The sequence below is a fragment of the Dasypus novemcinctus genome, chromosome 25 (genome assembly GCF_030445035.2).
Source record: "Dasypus novemcinctus isolate mDasNov1 chromosome 25, mDasNov1.1.hap2, whole genome shotgun sequence".
NCBI lineage: Eukaryota > Metazoa > Chordata > Mammalia > Cingulata > Dasypodidae > Dasypus > Dasypus novemcinctus.
Genome location: NC_080697.1, coordinates 42,186,152 through 42,210,374, shown reverse-complemented (window position 1 = coordinate 42,210,374; position 24,223 = coordinate 42,186,152). Strand labels below are relative to the sequence as shown.

At 38.4% G+C, this 24,223-nt stretch overlaps 1 protein-coding gene across 1 annotated transcript in view; it reads right to left on the bottom strand.

The window, feature by feature from the left end:
• The window catches only part of EIPR1 (EARP complex and GARP complex interacting protein 1), a 213,665-nt gene that overhangs the window by 30,197 nt on the left and 159,245 nt on the right, over positions 1–24,223 (bottom strand). Inside the window, exon 5 of the mRNA XM_004480926.5 lies at positions 116–215. Within this exon, the coding sequence (XP_004480983.1) occupies positions 116–215 (100 nt within the window). The remainder of the gene's footprint in view (positions 1–115; positions 216–24,223) is intronic.

Sequence of the window (24,223 nt, the reverse complement as noted above, 5' to 3'; positions counted from 1 at the left end):
ATGTCTAAATTCTAAACATAAATGAATCAAGAACTGTATTCTGAATTCAACCTGAAGGACCAAATCAAAAAACAACAACGATGCTACAAAAAACTTCGTAATTCTTCATACTTACCACAGCTTGGCTTGAGCTTTCTTGTAAATCCCACAGCAGGATATGGTTATCAGCCAATGAAATTATTTTCTTCCCATCTCCCATTGGCTCCCATGAAACACTAAGAAAAAGAGAAGCATCAAAAATTACCACGATGCATTTGAGATACTCAAACTTGTACCTAAGGGCTTTTATAGGTATCCTTCATAATTCAGCAAGCTCTTTTCCTAACCCATAATCCTTAGAAGCCTTTATGGAAATTACTGTTTGGCAGTACTTATGGTAGACACTGTGGTAGTTTCATCAACATCTCTTTTATCCAAATAATTAGTCTCAGTCGTCGCGATGCCATTCCCCCTGCCAGTGACTGCTTTAAGAGCGGACATCTAACCATATTCTGGCCAACAAGGCATGAAGGGAGGTCTGCTGAGAGGGATGGGGATTAAGGAACAACAGGAAGCAATATTCTCTTCCATCCTTTGGATGCTGGGAATTTTGATAGGCTGTTGTAGTGGATTGAATCATGTCCCCCCCACCAAAAAAAAAACAAGCTTGTGAATGACAATTTACTTGGAAAAAGGGTCTTTGAAGATATAATTAAGTTAAAGCTCTTGAAATGAAAGGATCCTAGATTATCAGGGTTGTCCGTAAATCCAATGACAAGTGTCTCTATACGAACATGGCAGGGAGACATTGGAGACAAACAAATGAGAAGAGAAGAGGAGGAAGATGCCCCCCTGAAGATGGAGGCAAAGGCTGGGATACACAGCCATAAGCAAGAGAATGCCTGGAACCCCCAGAATCTGCCTGGAGGAGACAAGGAATATTTCTCCCACAGAGTCTTTAGAGGAAGAAAAGGGGGCTGCAACTTCGATATGCCAGGCTCAGTGTAGTCCCTGTTACATGAGAAAATTTTCCCATGTTTTAACCAATTTGTGTTAGTTCCCCAGTACCTGCAGCTGAAAAATCCTAACTGTACAACGCATATTTGAAAAATTAACGGAAGACTTAAATATCACTTCTCTGGGACAAAGATCAAGTATATTTCCCTTTGACCACAAACATGGATTTTGTCTTTCCTGATGAAACTTTTCAAGTGCTTATAAAAAGGAGAATTTCATTTCATGTACTCTAACAGTTAACTGAGTACTATGTTCTAGAATTCACAGATGACATCAATAAAAGACTGTAATATTTCTTTTTTAAACTGAGCATAATACCGATTGATTAGGGCATCTCCAGGTATACCTCTCTTGTATTATTATCTCAAGACTTTCAATGGAGCTATTATTACTTTTAATCACAGCATTAATATAATTCAAAACCACAACTTTTTTCTCATTTACAGTTTAAGGAACACATACAAAGCTCTGAAAGGCAATATTTAGTATTATGATTACAGGTATGCCACTCCTAAATTAGATAGAGAGTTCACTGTACCTTTTCTAATAACAATAAAACATAGATGATATTCAGGAAACAGAATTTGAAAACAGTGGCTAGAAGAATGCCTAAAAATCTGGTTATCAAATACTCTGCTCCTATGCAGTTAACATAATGATCAATTTTAATTTTGAAGGTATTTCTTTAGAGCAAGATGATCAAACTTCTTTTGGTAGCTTGTTTTCACAGGTAAACTTTCATGTAGAGTTCAGACAATTTGGCAACGAATTCCAAAGAAGAATACAATGCAGGGAGAGAAAGATGCATATGGCAACCATGGCTCTTGTCTTGGTAGATAACAATGCACTTACCTGTGCTAGATCATTTCTTCATACTAGCAGCAATAAATTTCGATTGATTTAAAAGAGCCTCACCGGATCTTACTTACAACTTATGTATGCCCTCCACACACACACACACACACACACACACACACACACACACATATATACAGAGCTCAAACAAAGAGAACGTGTATAGTCTATAACCATAAATACAGTGACATTTACTGGCCAATATTGGGTTAGAAAAACCACAATCTTAAAGGTATTTCAAAGGTACCTGAAATTGTTAACGCAAACTCCAGAAAGCTAGAGATTCCCAGGTAACTCACAAACTACAGGGTAAGAATGAGCCAATTTCACATGGAAGATTACCTACTGATGAAGAAAAGTTAACAGCTTATAAACTACTCACAACCTCTCCCGCAGACCACTGCTGATGACTTACAAACACAAACCCAAGGCTACTTTCTTCAGTGACTAAGGCTTCCCCCGCCAAACCAAAGGCATCTGGAGGGCAGATACAATTTATTAAAACTTTTTTTTTATATTCCCCACAATGACCATCAAAATTGGGGTACATGGCCCTTGATAAATACTTCCTGATGAATCCAAATAAGAGTGAGGAATTCCAGATAAGATATACCTTATAAAAATGATACTATTTCAAAGTAAATCTAGCTAACTACTAGTAATTCATGTTTGGAATAGAGCCAACAGCCCTAAAATGAGAAAAGGTTTAAAGGTCTCTGAACTATCAAAATCCATGCACTAAATTATTATTTGATAGGAACATTCTCAGGCCCTTCCTCCTTTATTTACACACAGTTCTAACATATTTGGTTATCTGATTTTCTATGTCTACAAGAAAATAGAACCAGTGTATTTGTCAGAAGGGCTGTTTTAAGCAGAAAATGGGTAATACAGCAAGCTGTAAGAACTGATAACTTAAGAGCAGTGGACTGGAAGGAAGGAAGCAAAAATGGAGGAAGTAAAAAGGCATATTAGATTACAGGTTACCAGAAAATAGAAGGAGGGTCAAGAATGTAAAGCTGAGGGTTAATCTGTGCAGAATCAGTAAAAAGGTTGTTGGCAAATCTTTGGAAATGAACAGAAATGGTTATCATGGTGTTTGTAATTAGCTGTGCTATTGTATGGGATTGACAGTGTTTGAAAGGGAAAGTCTAAGGTCATATATATTACTAGAAGGAAAACTAAAAACTGTAGCATGGGATTGTATAAAAGTAAAACACGAATATAGGTGATATTGCACACATAAAACTGTCGACAAAATATAAATACAAATATACTGGAGAGAAGGAAAAAGAATAGCAGCTATATCATGGCAGGGGAAGCATAGAGAGACTGAGAAGTAATGAGTTTTGTTTGTTTTTTGCTTATTATTATTATTGGAATAATGAAAGTGCTCTGGGAGTAATTGGGGTGATGAATGCACAAACGTGATTACACTGAATACCACTGATTTTACACTTTGGATGGATTTATGCTTTATTAATATCTATCAATAAAACTGATTCGTTAAAAAAAACCTTCAAAAATTAAGGCAAAATAAAGTTATTTATGGACAAAGACTGAAAAAAACAAAGAAACAATAATCTGAGGGTATTTCATGCACTCTTCAAAACCCTAAGGGTAACACTGTATTACAGCCTGTGTGCATAATTGTTCTTAATCATGGCCAAGAATCACTGTGATTTATGTTCCATAAGCTCTGTGTAAAAAGTAGTAAATATCGAAATATATCTTAGAAAATTTTCCATCTAGAATCTCTTTTTTTCAAGTTTTGAGGTTTAACTTAAGTAAACCTCAGTGGTCAGGAAAACCCAAATTATTCAAAATAAGCTAACCATAAGATTTCAGATAGTTAAGTATTAAATATAGTCAAAGATTCAAAAAACAGAAGCAAACAGAGTTAACCTTATGAAAAATAACGTACAAATCAATTGACATTATATACTACTGCAGATGGAGGATCTTAAGTTATACTCCGTGAGGTATCACAACTAGATAGTGGGTGACAGATGCTAACATTAAGAGTTAAAGGTAGGGAAGTGGATGTGGCTCAAGCAATTGGATGCCTGCCTTCCACACATGTGGTCCAAAGCAACTGGTTCCCAGTGCCTCCTAAAGAAGACTAGTAAGACAGCGAGCTGATGCAACAAGATGATGCAACGAGATGAAGCAATGAAGAGAAGAGACTCAACAAGGAAACACAATGAGAGAAACAACAAGCAGGGAGTGGACTATGGGGCTTCAGTGATTGGGTGCCTGCCTACCACATGGGAGGTCCTGGGTTCCGTTCCCAGTGCTTCCTGAAAAAAAGATGAGCACACAACAAACAGGCATAGAGAGTAGACAGCAAGCGCAAACAATGAGGGATGAGGGGGTGGGTGGAGAATAAATAAATAAAATAAATCTTTAAAAAGCAAGAATTAAAGGTACCTCATGGCAAATATTCAGAAAGTTGGCATCAAACAAAGAGCAACAAATAACAAAAACATAGCACTCTACCAGTCAGAGGTAGAGCTTCCGGGCACACCCTCTGCCCCAAATCCTCACTGCTAGCTGCTCATGCTACACCCCCATGGAGTCGACAGTTTTACCATACCCAAGAAATTCCTTCTTTGTCTTGTTTAGGCGGTGGGGAAGGTTCTATCTACTCTCCCAACTACTCCTGATTACTATTGGAGACTCGGGTGCGGTACCTGCCTGCTTGTCAGGGACAAATGTACACTATAGCCCTGGTACATTCCTGAGCACTTGTTGCAAGGCCAGGGCAGCTGGAGGTCAATGCCAGGTACGAACCCAAATGGGATAAGTTGCTCACCTTCAGGAAGCAAATCAACAGTCAACAGGATATTATGAAGAAGCAGAGTGCTCCAAAGAACATTTTTCCTTCCAAACGTAAGGACTAGCTTAAAGTAAATGGGTCACCTTGGTCTAGCGTTGTTCCAGAAGTGGAAGAAAAGAAGCGAAGAGGAGGAAAAGAGGGATTTCCTTGTGGAAACTGTGGTGTGCTTTCATTTTCTCCTCACCCAAGAGATTGTCTGTCTGCCTTTGTATGGGCCAAGGAACATAATTCTCTGAAAGAAAGCTTATGTTTCTCAGTGATATTATCAGAGGAAACAATAAAATGAATTTAAAGTGGCTGTAGAAGTTACATTTTACATTTAAAAAGGAAACTGTATAATAATTCAAAAAGAAGCAAAAAAAAGAAAAGCTGAAAGAGTACAGGCAGTAATATTGATTTACTTCAGAAAATAACTTGGCTGTGACTTCTTACAGGTGAAGGCTGTAAGAAATGCTTTCATTTCTTGGGAAACAAAGTCTACTACTACTTTTGTTCTAAAGGTCACAGTGAATATCATAACTTGATAATGACTACTGTAAAGGACGCAGGGAAAGAGAAGAAAAAGAGGTTCTTGGGAGACACTCTAAGACTTCTTATTAACAAAATCCATGGACGGGCTGTATACATGCTCGAAGAACCCTAAAGCACAACTCACCAAACAGAACTGAAAACTTGTGGCCTGGATTCATCAGGTACATAGCGATACCACGTACTGGCCCTTGGAGAGTCCAAATAAAACTTATTCTTGCTGGTGGTCTAAGAAACCAACTACACACACATACAAAGCTTGATTAACCTCTAGAAAAACAGGTGTGTGTTTGGTTATGTATTTTCAGAGTGGTAACTGGCAATTCTATAAACAATCGTAGCTGTGTGATTCTACGTGTCTCATTAGGGACAAACATCAAGGTAAAGAGGAGAAAGGATCAAGAGAGAGAATTCAGAAGATTATGAACAAACGGATCCTATAGGTGCCAATTATCTGAAATTACTCTTCATAGAACCAGGATGAAAACTGGGAAGAACAAATCTGAAGGAGCAAAACTCTTTCCATAAAGTAAATGGCTTACATATTAGGATAAAAACGGATGAAACTTCTGAAAGGAAGCAACTATTTCTTATTCACCTTGAGGAGCGGCATCCTTCCACGTTTGGATGAAGCATCACCTCCCCCAGGAAGCTGTCCCCATCCCCCAGAGAACATTAGCATTGTCCCTTGTAACAGCTTGTGCTTCCCTTTCACACATGGCAATCATTTAATGTCTGGCTTCCTGGCTAGGACAGGAAATCTCTAAGAGCAGAGACCACGTCTGTCTGTCTTACTCACTGATATATTCCAAGCACCCGGCACAGAACCTGACTGACCCATAAGAGGCACTTAATAAATATCTGTTGAAAGAAAGAATGAAAGAAGAATTAATTATGCTCCTTCTTAATTTATGTCCAGGACATTTTTAAATGCACAAAAAATAAAACTGGTAAAAGATTTTAGTTATCAAGTACAATTCTGGAAAGATTGGTCCATCTTAGAACCCATTCAAGAGGGTTTGCTACTTACAATCAAAAGAACTTCATCATAAAGAGATTTTGCTTGTTAATCAGCTCTCATAAGGACTATCTTGAGGACAGATTAAAGTGAAGCACTAAAGGAAAGTTTCAGTTTACTTCTTTGCTTTTCTCTACAAACATTCCCACTTTCAGAATATTCCCTATTTTCATGGCTTTAAATTGCATATCATTCATGTTCATGAGATCAAAATTGATATATCCGGCTATCATTTCCCAGTATTTCATCCCCCTCCTCCAAAGGCATCTTTAACTGGATGTCCCATTTCAAGTGTACGAATAGAGCTCCTCTGCTGTACATACACACAGCCCCCATCTTTTCTGTCAATGGTATTACAAGTGTCCTAGGAACAAAACTTTGGAGTATTATTTTACATCTCTCTATAGCACTCAAACTTTACATGCGAAACAAAGCTTGGTGATTTTTTTTTTTTAATGTTCCCTAATTTGTTGCTTTTACTTCCATATGACCCAACAATTTTCCCATGACTTCACTATTTTGTTCAATATTCTTGTCTGGAACCACAGTTCCCCTAACTCCTACACTTTCCCATGCCAACTTTGCAAACTACAACCAGAGTAATCATCTTAGAACATGGCCCACCTATAATCCATATTTTGACCCATCTCTGTATTTATTTGCTATTTACCATCACTAAACACACACACACACAACACATTGTCTTGTTCTACGGAAATACTACCCAGTTTTAGCTCAAATGCCACCTTTAACAGGAAATCTGCCTTAACTAAATAATAACAGTTTACATTTATTAAGCACCTACCACATGCCAGGCTTGACATATAACACTGTCACATCCACCCTATTTTACAGATGAGGTCACTCAAGTAGAAGGATTCAGAATTGGGTTCTGAACTCTAGTCTGTCTACCTAGCCTCTGATCTTAACCATCCAGGGAGCAAAAGCAGATTTTACTTTGTAAAGGATGGAAGTGCCTGGTGAACCACTTTGTAAAGAAGATTTTCAAGCTCTGTTAGGAGGGATGTGATCTATTAATAATAACTATTGTGCACACAGACTAGTATAAGGAAACACGGACAGAAATGCATGGATCATTCCAGTCAAGGCCATAATGCCTCCTTAGTAACTGTTCCAAAATGATTTCTATCCTGCCACATGACTAACAAGATTTAGCCACAGATAGTGCTCTAATAATTCCAAGTGTAGATATCTTCCTAATGAAATTGTAAGCTCCCTGAAGTCAGTGCACTGGACTTTGTATCACAAGACCTGATCATGAGACTCACCTAGGTCGTTGACTAGTTCCGCTACCAGCAACGTCACTACTTACTGGAATTTCTTTTTCTTATATGGAAGATGGACTTGTTACCCTGTTATTGTAATGAATAAATGAGCTACCTATGAGTTCCAACAACCCAAAGTTTCTCAAACTGAGGGCTGCAACCCACTAATGGGTCACGAAGTCATTTTAGGAAGTTGGACAAGCATTACTTTAGAATGGAATGGAATAGATACAATGTGCTAGCATGTTTTCAGGATAATTATTCAGTGAAACTTTAGTTCCAGTTTTGTGTGTATATATTTATATGTGTGAGGGGGATCATGATGTACAACTACCTCTTTCCATAGGTTTAGTAAAAAAATTGAAATATACAGCTTTGTACTGATTTAGACTACTTAAACTTTCTTTTTTTCCCTGTTATTTTAAGCATTTTAGCTAGAATTTACTTTAAAATGCATCACACTTTTCTTGCCATTTTATAGAGTCAACTGAATATACAGATTTGTCTTGATGATCAATGTTCAACTCTTTTAATACAGTGGTACAGTCATAATTGCCAAATTGCTTGGCCTTTTTTAAAATCTGAGGTTTGTTTTCATGTCAGTTCAGTGTGCAATGCTGCTGATGGCTGTGAGCTGCCCCTTCTGGCTACTGAGTGTGTTCCTACCAGCACTTGCTTCTTTCCTTTCTAATAGACCATAAGGCATACTCCAGAGCACTCCTCCCCACATAGCTCCCATTGACGACACCCCATACCAGTGATCCTCCCCTGCCACAGTTGTGACCCTTCTGTGTTCCAAAACCCCTCCAAAAATGAAGCAAAAAATAACCAAATTAATAAAAAAAAATTATAATTTTTAAAATAATAAAATACAAAAAAGATAAAAATAAAAATTTGTATACATTGTGCCTTTCATGACTGTAAGATCTATTATCTTATATGTACAGTATATGAATATGTTCAAGTGTTCATGGGGCATTGTCTCAGTGGGTGGAGACACACACAATAACCAAAAGAATATTGATTCCCAACGTGGGGAGTCCTACTGCATTCTCTAATAGAATGGCAAGAATCTCCTGAGTACATGGGGAGTACCTAGCAAAGGAGGGCAGACCATTATGCCAGGCCCTTGATATTGATTGTACTTATGAACATTTTCTTTTGAAATGGAAACTTAGCCTAGTACTATATATTGCCTAAGAGTTACCTCCTGAAAGCCTCCTTGTTGCTCAAATGTGGCCTCTCTCTAAGCAAAACACAGCTATAAACACACTACTTCCCCGCACTATCCTTGGCATGGGACATGGCTGCCAAGGATAAGCCTCCCTGGCACCAAGGGCTTATTACCAAGTACCAACTAGCAATGCATATGGAAAAAGACATTGACGAAAAGGGGGAAATATTAAATACAAATGAGTTTTTATGGTTAAGAGATTTCAAAGTGAATTGGGAGGTCATTGCAGAGGTTATGCTTATGCGCGTTTCAGCAGGATCACATTAATTGCTGCAGTACAGTGCCTCAAACAGCGGGGCTCCTAAGGGCTCTAATAACATCTTTTTTTTTTTTCTTCTAATAACATCTTGACAGTAAAAGCAGGGTAGACAAGCTCAGGAGTTAGGTACCCTGTCAGTGGGCCTTCCTTTGGAATATATGCTGCCCAATGTAACAAGAGTTAGACTTATTTATAATTTCCCTACACAGGGCACTTCTGCCCCTTTTATTTGAACCTATAATTAGCACTATGCTCATTAAATGTATGTCCCAGAGACCTAAACCTCTGGTCTGTTCATATACTAGTTGAGCCCTGAATTTCAGCAGAATTGCAATACCTATTCTCCAGTTCACCCAAGAAAACTAACAAGGAGATGATGATGGACAATGCTAATCCCAAAGAACAGAGTATCTGCAACTGCAAGCAAGATAGTTTCATCCATCTGCCCCGTGGAATCTAAGTCCCCTCTCAATTAGAAACAGGTGGGCATCACTATCCCAAAATCCTCAAAATTGGGGAATGAACCTAAGTAGACTTATTATTATTCTATCATAGACATTATTATTCTAGCAATGGGAAAACTTCTATCATTGATATAAAGGTAGGCGCAACCAGAGGTTCTGAGGGGAGGGAGAGGGAGGAGTAACATTGGGGCATTTTCAGGATATTGGAATTGTCCTGCCAGACACTGCAATAACAGATACAGGCCATTATACATTTTGTCATAATCTATAAAATTGTGAGGGGCACAGTGTAAACTCTAATGTCAACTACAGCCACAGTGCTATAGCAGCAATGCTTCTATGTATGTTCACCAGGGAGCAGATGTGGCTCAAGCAGTTGAGTGCCCATCTCCCACATGGGAGGTCCTGGGATTGGTTCTGAATGCCTCCTAAAAAAACAAATAAGCAATGAGCAAACAATGAGCAAAAAAGCAACAAAGAGCAAACAGACAAGGGAGTCAACTCGGGAAAAAAATATATGTTCAGCAATTGTAACATATGTACCACACTAATGAAAAATGTTCTTATTGTGGGTAAGTGTGGGAGGGGCAGGGGGTGAGGCATATGGAAATCTCCCATATTTTTATGTGACATTTATGTAATCTAAAGCTTTAAAAAAAAAATTGACCATGAGCTTGAAAAGTGCAAATACTCATGTTTAATATGTTTTATTAAGAAAATAATAAATAGCCCTAAGTGGTCACTGAAGGAGCTTTCTTCTGAGTGAAATACATTTAAAAAACTAAGACTTTAGAAAAGTCAAAGTTCCTTTTTTTTTTAGATTCATTTATTTTTATTTCTTTCTCTCCCCTTCTCCCCTCCCCCAACCCGTTTTCTGCTCTCTGTGTCCATTCACTGTGTGTTCTTTGCCACTTGCATTCTTTGTCAGTGACTCCGGGAATCTGTGTCTCTTTTTTGTTGTGTCATCTTGCTGCGTTAGCTCTCTGTGAGTGTGGCGCCACTCCTGGGCAGGCTGCACTTACTTCACTCTGGGTGGCTTCCCTTGAGGGGCACACTCCTTGCACGTGGGGCTCCCCTACGCAGGGAACACCCCTGAGTGGCACGGCACTCCTTGCATGCATCATCGCTGCATGTGGGCTAGCTCACCACATGGGTAAGGAAACCCAGAGTTTGAACCTTGGACCTCTCATATGGTACGTGGACACTCTATCAGTTGAGCCAAATCCACTTCCCCAAAGTCCCTTTTAATCACACTCACTGGAGATAACTATTATTAACAAGTACATTTTTCCAGGGTTTTCTAAATATAAACTATTATATAATACAGTCATAATTATAATTTATAAAAATGTGATCATGCTTATTTTATTCTGCAACTTGCTTTTTTCACACTTAAAGTATACCCTGTAACAGACCTTAACCAAAAGGCAGAAACATTAAATAAAAACAAGTATTATGGCTAAGAGATTTCAAAGTGAGTTGGGAGGTCATTCCAGAAGTTACGCTTATGTAGGTCTTAGGTAGATTTCACAAACGGCCACAGTAAACCAAGTCTCAAACAAAAGTGCTCCTGAGGGCTCTAGGGACATCTGGACACTATAGGCAAGACACGCAGCCCCATAAAACTAACACTCCTTCAGTGACCCCTATTTGGGACTATATGGTAATCTATTTCCCCAATATAACACGTAAATTCCCTACTTGTGATTCTTCTACCCCTTTTATTTGAACCTATAATCATCATTATACCCATTAAATATGTCTCAAAGACTTAAATCTTTGGTCTGTTCATATCCCAGTTGAGCCCTGAATTCCAGCAGAGTTGTGGCCAAAATCTACTCTCGAGTTCTTCAGGCTTGCCCGGGACAACTAACAAAATGATGATGCTGGACAAGCCCCATCCCCCAAAACAGGGAGAATCTACAATGGCAAGCAAACGCTTCCTCCCACCTGTCCAATAATATCTAATCCCTCTCTCTATCTACAGCCATTAGAGGAGACATCACCCCAAATTCCTCAAGATTGAGGAATGAACATTGGGGGAGAGGGGTGGAGAGTAGCCATGGACCAAAATTATTGCTATTGTAGGCATTATGTGGCAACTGAAGAACTTGTATAAAGATAGTGGTTACCGGAAGTTCAGAGGGGAGGGAAGAGATGAATAGGTGGAACACAGGGTATTTTTAGGGCATTGGAATGGTTCTGTATGACACTGCAGTAACAGATACATGACATTATGTTTGTCAAAGACCATAAAACTGGACAGCACAGGGTGTAAACCATAAACGATAGACCTTGATTAGTAGCAATGCTTCAGTTTGGCTCATCAATTGTAACAAATATACCTTCCAATGTAAGATGTGAAAAATAGGAGAAAATTTTAAATAGAGTAAGGGTAATTTGGGAATCCCCTATACTTTCTTTTTTTGTGGTATCAGGACCAGGGATTGAACCCAGGACCTCATATGTGGGAAACTGGCACTCAACCACTGAGCCATTCAGCTTCTCTGAGTTGGTTTTTTCATTTGTTTGCCTGTTGTTTGTTTTGTTTTGTTTTTAGGGGGCACCAGGAACCAAACTCAGCACCTCCCATGTGGGAAGCAGGCACTCAACTGCTTGAGCCACATCCATCCCCTCCCCTATACTTTTGATCTAACTTTCTTGTAATCTGAAACTTCTCTAAAAATAGTTTATAATGAATTAAAATACACACACACACACACACAAACATACACCCTGGGTAACTTTGATATGATTCTTTCCAAAGGCTATACAGAATTCTATTGTAAACCTTTCCATCATTTTTTATCTAATTATCTACACTATGACATTTCAGTTGTTTCCAATTTTTCACTATTATACACAATGAAGCAAAAGATATCCTGGAAATATATACTTCTTGGCACACTTTAGGATAAATTCTTATAATTGTTAAGGCAAAGGTTAAACACATTTCCCAAAAGAATGCCTTTGCCCCTACATTGTCATCAACATCATCTTTTAGTCATAATTGTGAACTTGGCCATTCTAATTAATGTCCCCTCCCCCCAAAAGGAGCATATCTTTGTTGCTTTCACTTGCATTTCCTTGATAACAAGGGAGGTTGCATATCCAGTCAAATGGTTATTAGCTGTTTATATTTCTTCTGTGAATTGCTTATACACTTATGGCATCTATTTTGATAGTAAAGGTCAGGAGATTTCAAAGAAGTTTTGCAGACTTACTGGTTCTTCATTAATGTTGCATCTAGGTAAATTTCCAAACAGTTAAGTTCTGGGATGGGTGAAGAGTTACTATAACTAGAGAAATCACTGCCTTTTCCTTTAAGAACTTAATCATATCTTTTAATTGGAAAAGAGATTCATAAAATTATTCACAATAATATTTAAAAGATATATCATTTGTTCAACAAAAATTTAAAAACTTAAAGTCAGAAGTTGATATTCTACACACCGTGAATAGGTGTCAACAAACTTTTCCTGTAAAGTGTCAGAAAATAAATATTTTAGGCTTCTGGAACTACTCAACTCAGTCACTGTAATATAAAAGCAGCCATAGACACAAAAACAAATGATGGTGGCTATGCTCCAAAAAAAAACACCTTTTATTTACAAAAAAAGCAGACATCAGGTTGATTTAGGCCAGAGGTCTACAGTCTGCAGGGGGAGGGAAGATTACTAGTCTATATTATCACTAGAATTTAAACAATAGCAAAACAAAAATTAAAAACACGCACACAATGAGGAGTACTTCGTTTGTCAATTTTTGAGTCAAATTTTGCTGAGTCTTTTGCCAGTAAATTATCATTTATGCTACTGGGTGTCATTGGCAGAAAATGTCCAATCTATATTACAAACTTAAAATTCTGAAACTAAAAAGCCAATTTCACCCTAATTCATTTGCTCCAAACATGTCCAGTGGAACATAAAATTCAGAATTCCTTTTTCCCTCTATCTTTTTTATCTTTAAGAACTGGCATGGACACCCGGGGATGAGCCTCCCTGGCACCGAGGGACCACTATCAACTACCAACTGATGATGCAACTGGAAAATGACCTTATACGGAAGGTTCAATGCGGATCAGCAGAATATCCATGTCTACATAAAATACCATGACTTTAAAATGCTGTTTGACCTAAAGTAAGGGGGAAATGGAAAGGAGAAATGAGTTTATACGGCTACGAGTTTCTAAAAAAGAGTCTGGAGGCTGGCAGAAGGTTTGCCCTCGTGCACAACTGAGCAGAGTCAGAGAGACAGATAAAGCAGATACAACCCCCAGATATTGGTTCCTTTGAGGGCTAAAGAGACCCATGGGAGTTATGGTCATGGCCGATGGGGTTAACTACCAGGTCAGATGGCCCCTCTTTGGAACTGGTGTTTATGTGTGATGAATCTGGACTCAGATGGGATCTCCCTTCATAAGACTTTCATGCTAATGTGCTGGAGGTGCAGTTAATGTTGGGGTTTAAGATATATTTAGGGGATTTGAATCTCTGGACTGACAATGTGATAGCCAGATCCTGAGCCTCAACAGACTCCAGCACCTACAATCTGATTTATTGGACTTACCACACTCAGCTAAGATGGAGTTGAAGAAGGACAACCACCACACCATGGAGCCTAGAGTGATTACAACTGAAAATGGGAGGATTGCATCCAGCATCCAGGTGGAATCTGAGCCTCCTCTTGACATAGAGGTGCAATGGACACAACCAATCCAATGTCCACATAGAAGAGGTGGCATTGGATTGGGAAAAGTGGACATAATGGACAAAGGGTATGGGGAAAGGCAGGAAGAGATGAGAGGTGGAGGCGTCTTCGGGACATGGAGCTGCCCTGGATGGTGCTTCAGAGGTAATCACCGGACATTGTAAATCCTCACAGGGCCCACTTGATGGAATAGAGGAGAGTATGGGCCATGATGTGAACCAATGTATATGAGGTGCAGAGGTGCCCAAAGATGTACTTACCAAATCCAATGGATGTGTCATGATGATGGGAACGAGTGTTGTTGGGGGGGGGGAGAGGAGGGGTGGGGGGGTGGGGTTGAATGGGACCTCACATATATATTTTTAATGTAATATTATTACTAAGTCAATAAAAAATAAAAAAATTAAAAAAAAAAAAAAAAAAAAAAAAGAACTGGCATGGACCTCCCAAATGTGGATGGGAATATTCTTTGTAAGGTGAAGGTAACCATGTGGTGTGGTTCTAGCAGTCAACGTTATGTACTGTATTAGTTTCGAGGCTGATAAAATAAATGCCATACAATGGATAGGCTCACGAATTTATTGGGTTGGTATCTTATCTTCTGGTCCACAATCTTCGGGGCTCTCTGGCATTTCCATCACATGGCAGTACACCTGGTGGCATCCTCTCCTTTTTCTTCCCGGTTCTATTGACTTCCATTTCTGTCTGCTGCCCATGGCTTCTCTCTCTGTGGCCTTCTCTAAGAAGCCTTCAGTAATAGGATTCAGACTCATCCTGATTCATTTGGGGCTCATTTGAATGGATCCTATTTGCAATGAGTTCACACCCATAGGAATGGATTAAGAACATGTCTTTCTGGCATACATAACTCCCAAAATGTTCCAAAGTAGAGGAGATAATCTCAAGATGAAAAAGTTCTGTCCCTATCACTTACTCAACTCTATATCCCCTTAGAGCACCTTGTGCATCTTGTAAAAGTTCAATAAATATTTGTTATATTAAAAAACAAAAAAGTTAAGAAAGGAAAGAAAATTTTAAAGGCAAAGTTACAAAACCTATAATGTTTCCTGTAAACCAAAGCAGTGAAGTTTCCAGCTTCTGCAGCCTTTTCTTCCCCATACCCTCTCGTTAGATTTTAAGACCTTTCTACTAGTACAAGAGGTCTGCTTTCTTGGAGTGGGAGAAGATGTGAATATCTGTAGCCATAAGGCTATAACCTACACAAAAGATTATGAAATCTCAGTGGGATTTGCTAACTGAGTTGCCAGATCAGGATCTGAAGCCAAGCACCTAGTCTCTTCACCAGAATAACTGTCTTCTTGGGGTGACGACTTGAATCCTCACAAAAATACCTTTTTCTTTGATAAAACATGAGTCAAAAAATTTCAGCAAAATAATTCCTATGCATTTAAAGTACATGTTTTCCATTGGCAACTTAGAATATTGTAATACTGACATGCAAACTTGCAAATAAAAAATTCACCTTGGAAAATGTAAATCAAAAAAAGAAAGAGAAAATGAAAATCTCCAATGACCATTTACCTGTTACTAAATCACTTTTCTTTTCAAAGACTTACAAGCAAACTGAGCATTACAAATGACTTTTAAAATGATGATTCAAATATGGAATTACAGAGAACATTACTTTAGCTATTCACTCTGCATTACTTTGGCTATTCCTAAAATCTCAAGAGTAAGAGCTAAAATCATCTGCATGTCCAGCTGGATTTTAGCTTACAGACCATTTCATTAAAGGTATCATTTAAACATACACACACACACACACACACACACACACCAAGGTTCTTCAGACCCGGGCCACAGAACTGCCTAATTTTTGAAAGCCTGACAACGACGATAATAGAACAGTTTTGGTGCTTATATAACTAGGAACAATATAGACTTGGTCTTTTGATTCAGTTATGACAAAATCTATTTTAAGTAAATATTTGATACATTCATCACAAAAGATAAAATTGTGGGGGTTTATAACATAGTGATTATTTTCCTTGAATAATATTTCCTTGTTTATTAATCTGAAATCCTAGATTTGATTCACATCAACATTTGATCTGATGTTTGATATAGATGTAAAAAATACTCAGGATTATAGAATAATACCTTTTGATATCTATCTGTTGTCTGGCCCACAACATTCTTAGCTCTATTTGAATGCAAGAATTTTACTATGGACCTTTAACTGAGAACTTTAGTTTAGGATTGCCCGAGTTGGAACTCCAGCTCTTCATACTTTAATCTCTACATGCTTTGATTTCCTCATCTGTACAATGGGGATAAGACTACAGACTTCAGCTCCTACACACTGGTTTATTGGACTTACCCCACTCAGCTAACATGGAGTTGAAGAATGTGAACCACCACACCATGGAGCCAAGAGTGCCTACAATTGAAAGCAGGAGGATTGCATCCAGCATCCATGTGGAATCTAAGCCCCCTCTTGACACAGATGTGGAGTGGACACAACCATTCCAAGGTCCACAGGATGGAGGAATAGGTATGGATTAGAGTGGACTTATTGATATTCTATTCATGAACTATTGTGATTAGTAATTGAAGAAAATGTGGCACTAGTGTGGAGAAAGTGGCCATGGTGGCTGCTGGGTGTGGGGAATGGGAGGAAGAGATGAGATGTGGAGGCGTTTTTGGGACTTGCAGTTGTCCTGGGTGGTGCTGAGAGACAATTACTGGACATTGTAGGTCCTCCCATGGTCCACTGGATGGAACGTGGGAGAGTGTGGGCTATGATGTGGACCATTGACCATGAGGTGCAGCAGTGCTCAGAGATGTATTCGCCAAATGCAATGAATGTGTCATGATGATGGAGGAGAATGTTGCTATGGGGGGAGTAGTGGGGTGAGGGGGGTGGGGGGTATATGGGGACCTCATATTTTTTAATGTAATATTTAAATAAATATATAATTAAATAAATTAAATAAATAAAAATTAAAAAAAAAAAAAGACTAGTGTAGCAACTTCATAGTTTGTGAAGACCACATAAGTTGGTATTTAAAACAGTGCCTGCACATAGTAGGAAACTGCATTTTTATCAAATGAGCATTAGCAATCAGGGCAACAGAACAACTATGTCCTGGACACTTACCTCCAAAGTTTTCAAAGCACTTCACTTTCACATGCATTATCTCACTTTATATATAGAAAGAATAACACCATTATCCTCCTTGCCCAAGGGCACACAGCTAGTAAGGCTGACTTGTTACTCACGCTGACTCTTGGTTCAGCTTGTTCAAGTGTTCTGCACTCATATGCCATTTCTGGAAACTAATTATACAAAGGAACTAAAAAGTGGCTTTCATAAATAAGCTCTTTGGGTCTGTAGACAAGACAGCTTTTATCAACACATGTATTTAAGGGTACAAGGGAACCTTACTGGGAGAATAATTATTTTGGGGCACTCTCAGGGTGTGCCATACCAGAAGGAAATCCCACCACATGCTGGCATTCAAAAAAAAAAGAGGAAACATGTCATTTGGACACAGAAAAACAGTCACCTGTGTGAAAGGAGGAAGACCCAACAAGTACAATGGCATTAACAGGCATGGAACCAAAATAATCTTATAAGAGAACAATGAGATTATAATAATGCTACCTGGCATACTTATTATACTGCATAGTTAATGCTTTTATATACACCAAACATATGAAAAAAAATCCACAAAGTAGGCAGGAAAAAGGGAAATAATGACTCAAGTAAAGAAACTTAGCCCAGACAGGTTGTTAAGTGGCCTGGCCAAGGTAGCACAGCTTGCAAGTCAGGGCCAACTAGGTATTTTGATTCCTACCCTACTACTTCCCCTATACCATGCTGCCCCGGCCAGTGTCGCAGGGTAAGGAAGAAACCAATGGGGGGCTTTGAGAGCTTAGCCCAGGGCTAACACTATTAGAGGAAATAAGGATCTGTTAGCAGTTCTTGAGTAATATGCTGAAAATAGCTTAGAGAAAGGTAATTACCATAACAGTGTACAAGATATACTAGGGCGGAGGAAAGAACAGATGTCATTTGTGAAAGAGCAGGGTAATCTAAACTAGATGAGTTTTCTGGATGAGATCGTGGTTAGGGCAGCTTCATTTTTATGCAACACTTATTGAGTGCTCACTACGTGCCAGGCACTACATTAAGCCTTTGACCTGTATTTTCTTTTTCACACTGTAGAATAAGACTATGAGGTCTTATTTTGCAGATGAGGAAACAGATGTATGAAGTTGAGCCACCTGGCCAAAAGTAAATGGCTCTAAGTAGCAAACCTGAGATTCATACCCAAGGTATATATAGTATATATATTTACTTATATGTATTTATATAGTTATATATATTTTTCACAATATATATTTACACACACACAAAGGTATGTATGTAAATGTGTATACGTGTGTGTGTGTTTTTTTATATGTGTGACTCTAGAACATCAATCTTAAGAAATACTTCATAATTGTTAAGATTTTTGGTAGTTTAAAATCACCATTAGGCAAAATGACTAAAGGATTATTATCTAATAACGTAAGATCTAAAAACAGTATTTTATTGTGCTAACATACTTTAGGGAAATGAAGTCAGGTTTTCTTATGGTATCTGTGGCACTTGTGACTTACAGTATCAATGGAATCTATCACTCATCCTTTATAAGGACACACACAAAAGCATGTGACAAACGGTTCAATTAATAGCTCCCTGTAGCAGTTTGGTATTGTTTATGAATTACAAAAATAGATATTGGATTGTGTTTGTAAACTGGTCTGTTGCTCTGGGCATATTATATTGCATTGGATTCAGAGGTATCACTCTTAGTCGATTAAATAATGATTAAGGCTTTGACTGGGCCACATCAGTAGGATGTGACTTGGTGGGCAGGGACTCACAGAGAAAACAAGGCAGAGGAGTTAGGAAGAGTTTTGATCCTAGAGCCTGGGAAGTAAGCACACAGGAAAGAGAGAAGGCTCCACTAGACAGGGCAGGAGAGACAAGCTGTGTGCCTGACAGTTTACAGCTGGCCTTGTGGAGAGAGCAGAGCAGCTGAGCAAGGAGAGGAATGAGCCCCAGGTCAGAAATGAGACATATCACAGCCTACCAGCTGATATTGGAAGAGGCTGGGCTCAAGAAGCCTTAAGAGGGTGAGGAAGCCTGAACCTTGGCAGATGTCGGCAGCCATCTTGCTCCAACAGTGGCTACAGACTTTGGTGAGGGAAGTAACTTACGCTTTTTCACCTGGTAACTGTAAGCTTCTACCCCATATAAATACCCTTTATAAAAGCCAACAGACTTCTGGTATTTTGCATGAGCAACCCTTTGGCTGACTAATACAATCCTTTAGCATGACCACTGGAGAGAAAGCTTGGAGAGAAGAGTCATCCAGGAATGTAATGAACCCAAAGAAATAATATGTAATTTTTTAATAGTAGGGGATAACACACACATATAAAACATATGCACAATTAAAGAAACAGAATACAGTTAAGGTAGATTTTTGAGGTGCAGTAAAGGATAACAGATAAGCACACAGAATTTGTAAACAGCCTGTCTGAATCCAGCTCTTTGTGCCTAATCTCTCTGTACTTTCATTTGCTCATTATATAGTGGGAATAATAGCAGTGGATCATCATAGGTTTATGAAGTTCAAATGAGTCAATGTTTTTAAGAGTGCCTCACACAGAAGGTGTTCCAAAAGTCTTAACTATTTATTATCTAATACAATTAGATCTTTGGGCATGGTGCTGATCTCGAGGGGTATTTGGAAAAGTGGGGGTGGGGGTGTTTGGCTTTCACAATGAGTGGAAGGGCAATACTGTTAGTGGGAGAGGGTCAGGAGTGATAAATGCCCTACAATGGGCAAACAGCATTGAACAACAAAGAATTACCCCACCCTAAATGCCACTAGCCTCCTTTTAAAAAAACATAAAAGCAACTTTGAAATTTGGCTGGAACATTAAAATTAATACCTTTATGTGCATCAAAAAATTCCACAGAAATTTATTTTAAGAACAAAAACAACTCCAGGAGAGGTCAGAAGGGCAATTCTTGAATCTGCTCTGAAGGGTACCCCATTGAATCATGTGTCACTATTTTACCTACTTCCCACCAAGCAGCTTGGCATCTTGAGTCACCAACACCACTTTCTATAGCATCTGGGTTTTCCTCTGGTGGTAGTCCATCCCAAAGTTAACTCAGCATCTCCAGATTTCCCTGCAGAGGTCTGATAAAATTCTAAAGCTCTGGGAGTTACTGTCACATGCACAGGTGACTTGGCTCCACAAGCCCTGGGCTCGAAGTATCCCTTGCAGAGGAGGCGTCTAGTTTTGTTTTTGTTGTTGTTCGTTTTTAAGACCAATATGCAAAATTTGAAACTAACATGTCTCTCACCCTGCTCCAGTTTCTCTCTCTCACACACACACTCAATATGATTGTTCCAAGTATGTTTCCTCAGACACTTTGCTTTGGAAGACACTTTAGGTCCCTATGCTCCCAAGAAAGAGTCAATCTGATACAAATCTTCAGGTCTGGCACCATTAGCACTCTTCCAAGAAAAGAGACTCGGAGAAGTCTATGTTCTTGGTAGTGTCATGCTGCTCTGCTGTGGTAGGATAAGTCAAGGTCAGAGACCTGCAGGCAAACCACCAAAACTGGGACTTGAATCCAAGTTTCAAAATACAACAATAGAGGACAAAGTAAAGATGAATGAGAATGATGCCAAAGTCTACTTTAAACTCTTGTTAACTAGTTTTGAATTATACACTGAAACACACACATACAACTATATCAGGTAAACTGAGCTCAAGCCTTTATTTAGAACTTAAAGCGACATATGCCCAAGTTAAGCGTTTGTGCGTCTCATAACTGTCATATGATGACCATACACTTAAATTGAAGAATTTTCTTTTTTCACAGAACAAGTACCCAATCTGGAAAGTTGGCTTTGAATAACTAGATTGTATGAATTAAGCAATGCCTTTGAATATTTGCCATTTATTTTAGGGGAAGACTCATATTTGTAATCTCTGAATTATGTGAGTTTAAAGAAAAAGGGAACAAATATGCCTTTTACATGCTATAGGAGTTAATCTTGCTATACATTTGAATGATCCAAAAGCTAAAAAGAGAAGGAAAAAAATAAGGACCTCACATAACCTATATTAATTCACTAACAGTTTGCTAACTTGCATTTAAAAAGATTATATTAAAGAGAAAGCAACCAACCAACCATCACTGGGATGTATGAGAAAGCTCATGGATTTTTCTTTCTGGGATTTCTAAAATAGGTTTAAAGACTCTGGTAGAGCATTGAAACAAAGAGTCTGTATACGTTCTAAAGTGAAAAGACATGAAAATATATACAAGACAATTCATAAAATACACCATTTTCCAAGTAATAGATATATCCTAACTTCTTGTAGCTGCCTCTACACTCTCATTTTTCACTAAAAAGCTGTGAAAGAAAATCTGAAAAGACAAGGAATTAAGTATTCAAACATTATTGGTATCTTTGGTGAAAATGTCAATCAAGCTGTTATGTCCCTCACCCCATTATTGCAGGTAATTGGGGCCCCAGTTCATAATTAAAAGCAGCAAAAAAATCCAAAGCCCCACACATACATACAAAAAGGGAAGTAAATCAAAGCTGCCATCAAACAAACATCAAAGATTAGAGAGTATGCAAGTACAAACAGAAGACTTAAGTTCCTATTTTTCTAGAAAATAATTGTTGTCGATTATATGTACATGTTTACACATACAAATGACAATACATTATGCTCCAGTAACAAGCTAAGATCATACTGCCATACAGTTTAGTGTTTTAAAAAAAATCTTTTGCAAACATGTACCACAGGTTTAAGAATCAATGTAGTTGTCATGACAAGGGAAAACAATGTTTGACACAGGATAAGGATTGCTGGATTTCACATAATTATCCCAGAGTTTTAGTCCCAGTTCTGTCACTAATACACTGTGGGTCTTTGGACAAGTTCTTACATTTCTCCTGGCCTCATTTTCATTTACACCTCAAAGGAGAGAACTCAATGAATGTTCTGATGTACCTGATTTCGCAGAGGTGGAGATCATACAACCGGAGAGGTAAGGCCAAAAGATGAGCTGTCTTACTACTTCCCACCAACTTCCAAATATAAAAATACCGATTTCACATTCACTACAAATCTGGAATGCTTCAATAATGATCACATGACTATTATGCACTCAAACAGACTCGGAGCTTCTTGGACAGAAGACCTGTGCACTGACTCTAAAACAGGTGGCAAAATTGAGCATTACCTGACTGCTTTCTTTCTGTGCATAGAATTTGAAATAGAACATAATATGAGTCACCCAGGGAGGTTATCTTATACCTAAGAACACATCCAACTAAATCACAGATGAAACATTCTATTTAGATCCATTCTGGAGATGAACAATAAAACTTAGTATTAGTGCCTAGAGAAAATGAAAGCTCTTTCTTTCTGACCATGGTACTGCTTTCCCATGTTATGTTTTAATAAATCCACTATGGGAAGTTACTGTGTTGTTCACATCTATATTTTCACAGGTATTTTAACCTGAAAGCAATGCGTTACAATCTCACATTAGAATTCTCAATTTGATCTAAGCCCCCTCTTGATATAGATGTGGAGTGGACACAACAATTCCAAGGTCCACAGGATGGAGGAATAGAATACGGATTAGAGTGGACTTACTGGTAATCTATTCATGAACTATTATGATTAGTAATCGAAGAAAATGTGGCATTGGTGTGGAGAAAGTGGCCATGGTGGCTGCTGGGTGTGGGGAATGGGAGGAAGAGATGAGATGTGGAGGCGTTTTCGGGACTTGCAGTTGTCCTGGGTGATACTGCAGGGACAGTTACTGGACATTGTATGTCCTCCCATGGCCTACTGGGTGGAACGTGGGAGAGTGTGGGCTATGATGTGGACCACTGACCATAAGGTGCAGCGGTGCTCAGAGACATATTCACCAAATGCAATGAATGTCTCATGATGATGGACGAGATTGTTGCTATAGGGGGAGGAGTGGGGTGAGGGGGGTGGTATATGGGGACCTCATATTTTTTTAATGTAATATTAAAAAAATAAAGACAAAAAAAAAAGAATTCTCAATTTGTCTATTGTTCCTTTACATATTCTGAGGGCATATTCTTGGGTGATAAATTTAAAACTGTTCTCAATTCCTGGTGAACTAACCTTTATATAATTATGAAACGGCCTTCTTTAACTCTAGTGATGCTTTTATTAATGTATTTTATCTGAAATCAACTTTCTTCAGATTAGTATCTGCACAGTATGTCTTTTCCCCATTATTTCACTTTTACCTATATTGCAGGTATGTCCGTTCTAAACCAGATAGAGTGAGATTTTATTTTTAAACCTAATCTGACACTTTTTATCTTTTACATGGGCTATTTAGTCCATTTATGTTTAATGTAATTACAAATATATTCGTGTTAGTATTAACCATCTTATGTAATGCTCACTATTTACTCTAATTCATTTTTTTTTCTCTCTTGCTTTCTTTTACATTATTTCTTAGCATTCCATTTTTTCCCATTTAGTAGTTATACATTCTGTTTCTGTTCTTTTAGTCGTTATACTATAACTTAAAATATATCTTCCTAAGCTAATCAAAGTTTAAAGTGAATCCTAATCCTTCTTCTGGACAATACAAAGAACTTGGACCACTTTATGCTTTATCTACATTTATCCTCTTCTTAAACTATACTTAAAGGCTAAGGGCCAGCTTTTGGTTATAACTTCTGGAGATTTCTTTCCTCTGCTCTGTTCAACTCCAAAGCAACTCTCCTGGCAGACTTAAGAGTTAGAATAGGTACATGAATTTCTTTGGGATCCCCAGCTTTGTGGGTGGGAAAGATCTACTATAAATCTCCCACCTTGGGCAAATTTTACTTTGAGCTTCTCATGTCATCAACACCAAATACCCCTACTCCCAATCTCTTCCCCATTTCCCGCCAACACACAATCAAATCCCACCATTACCT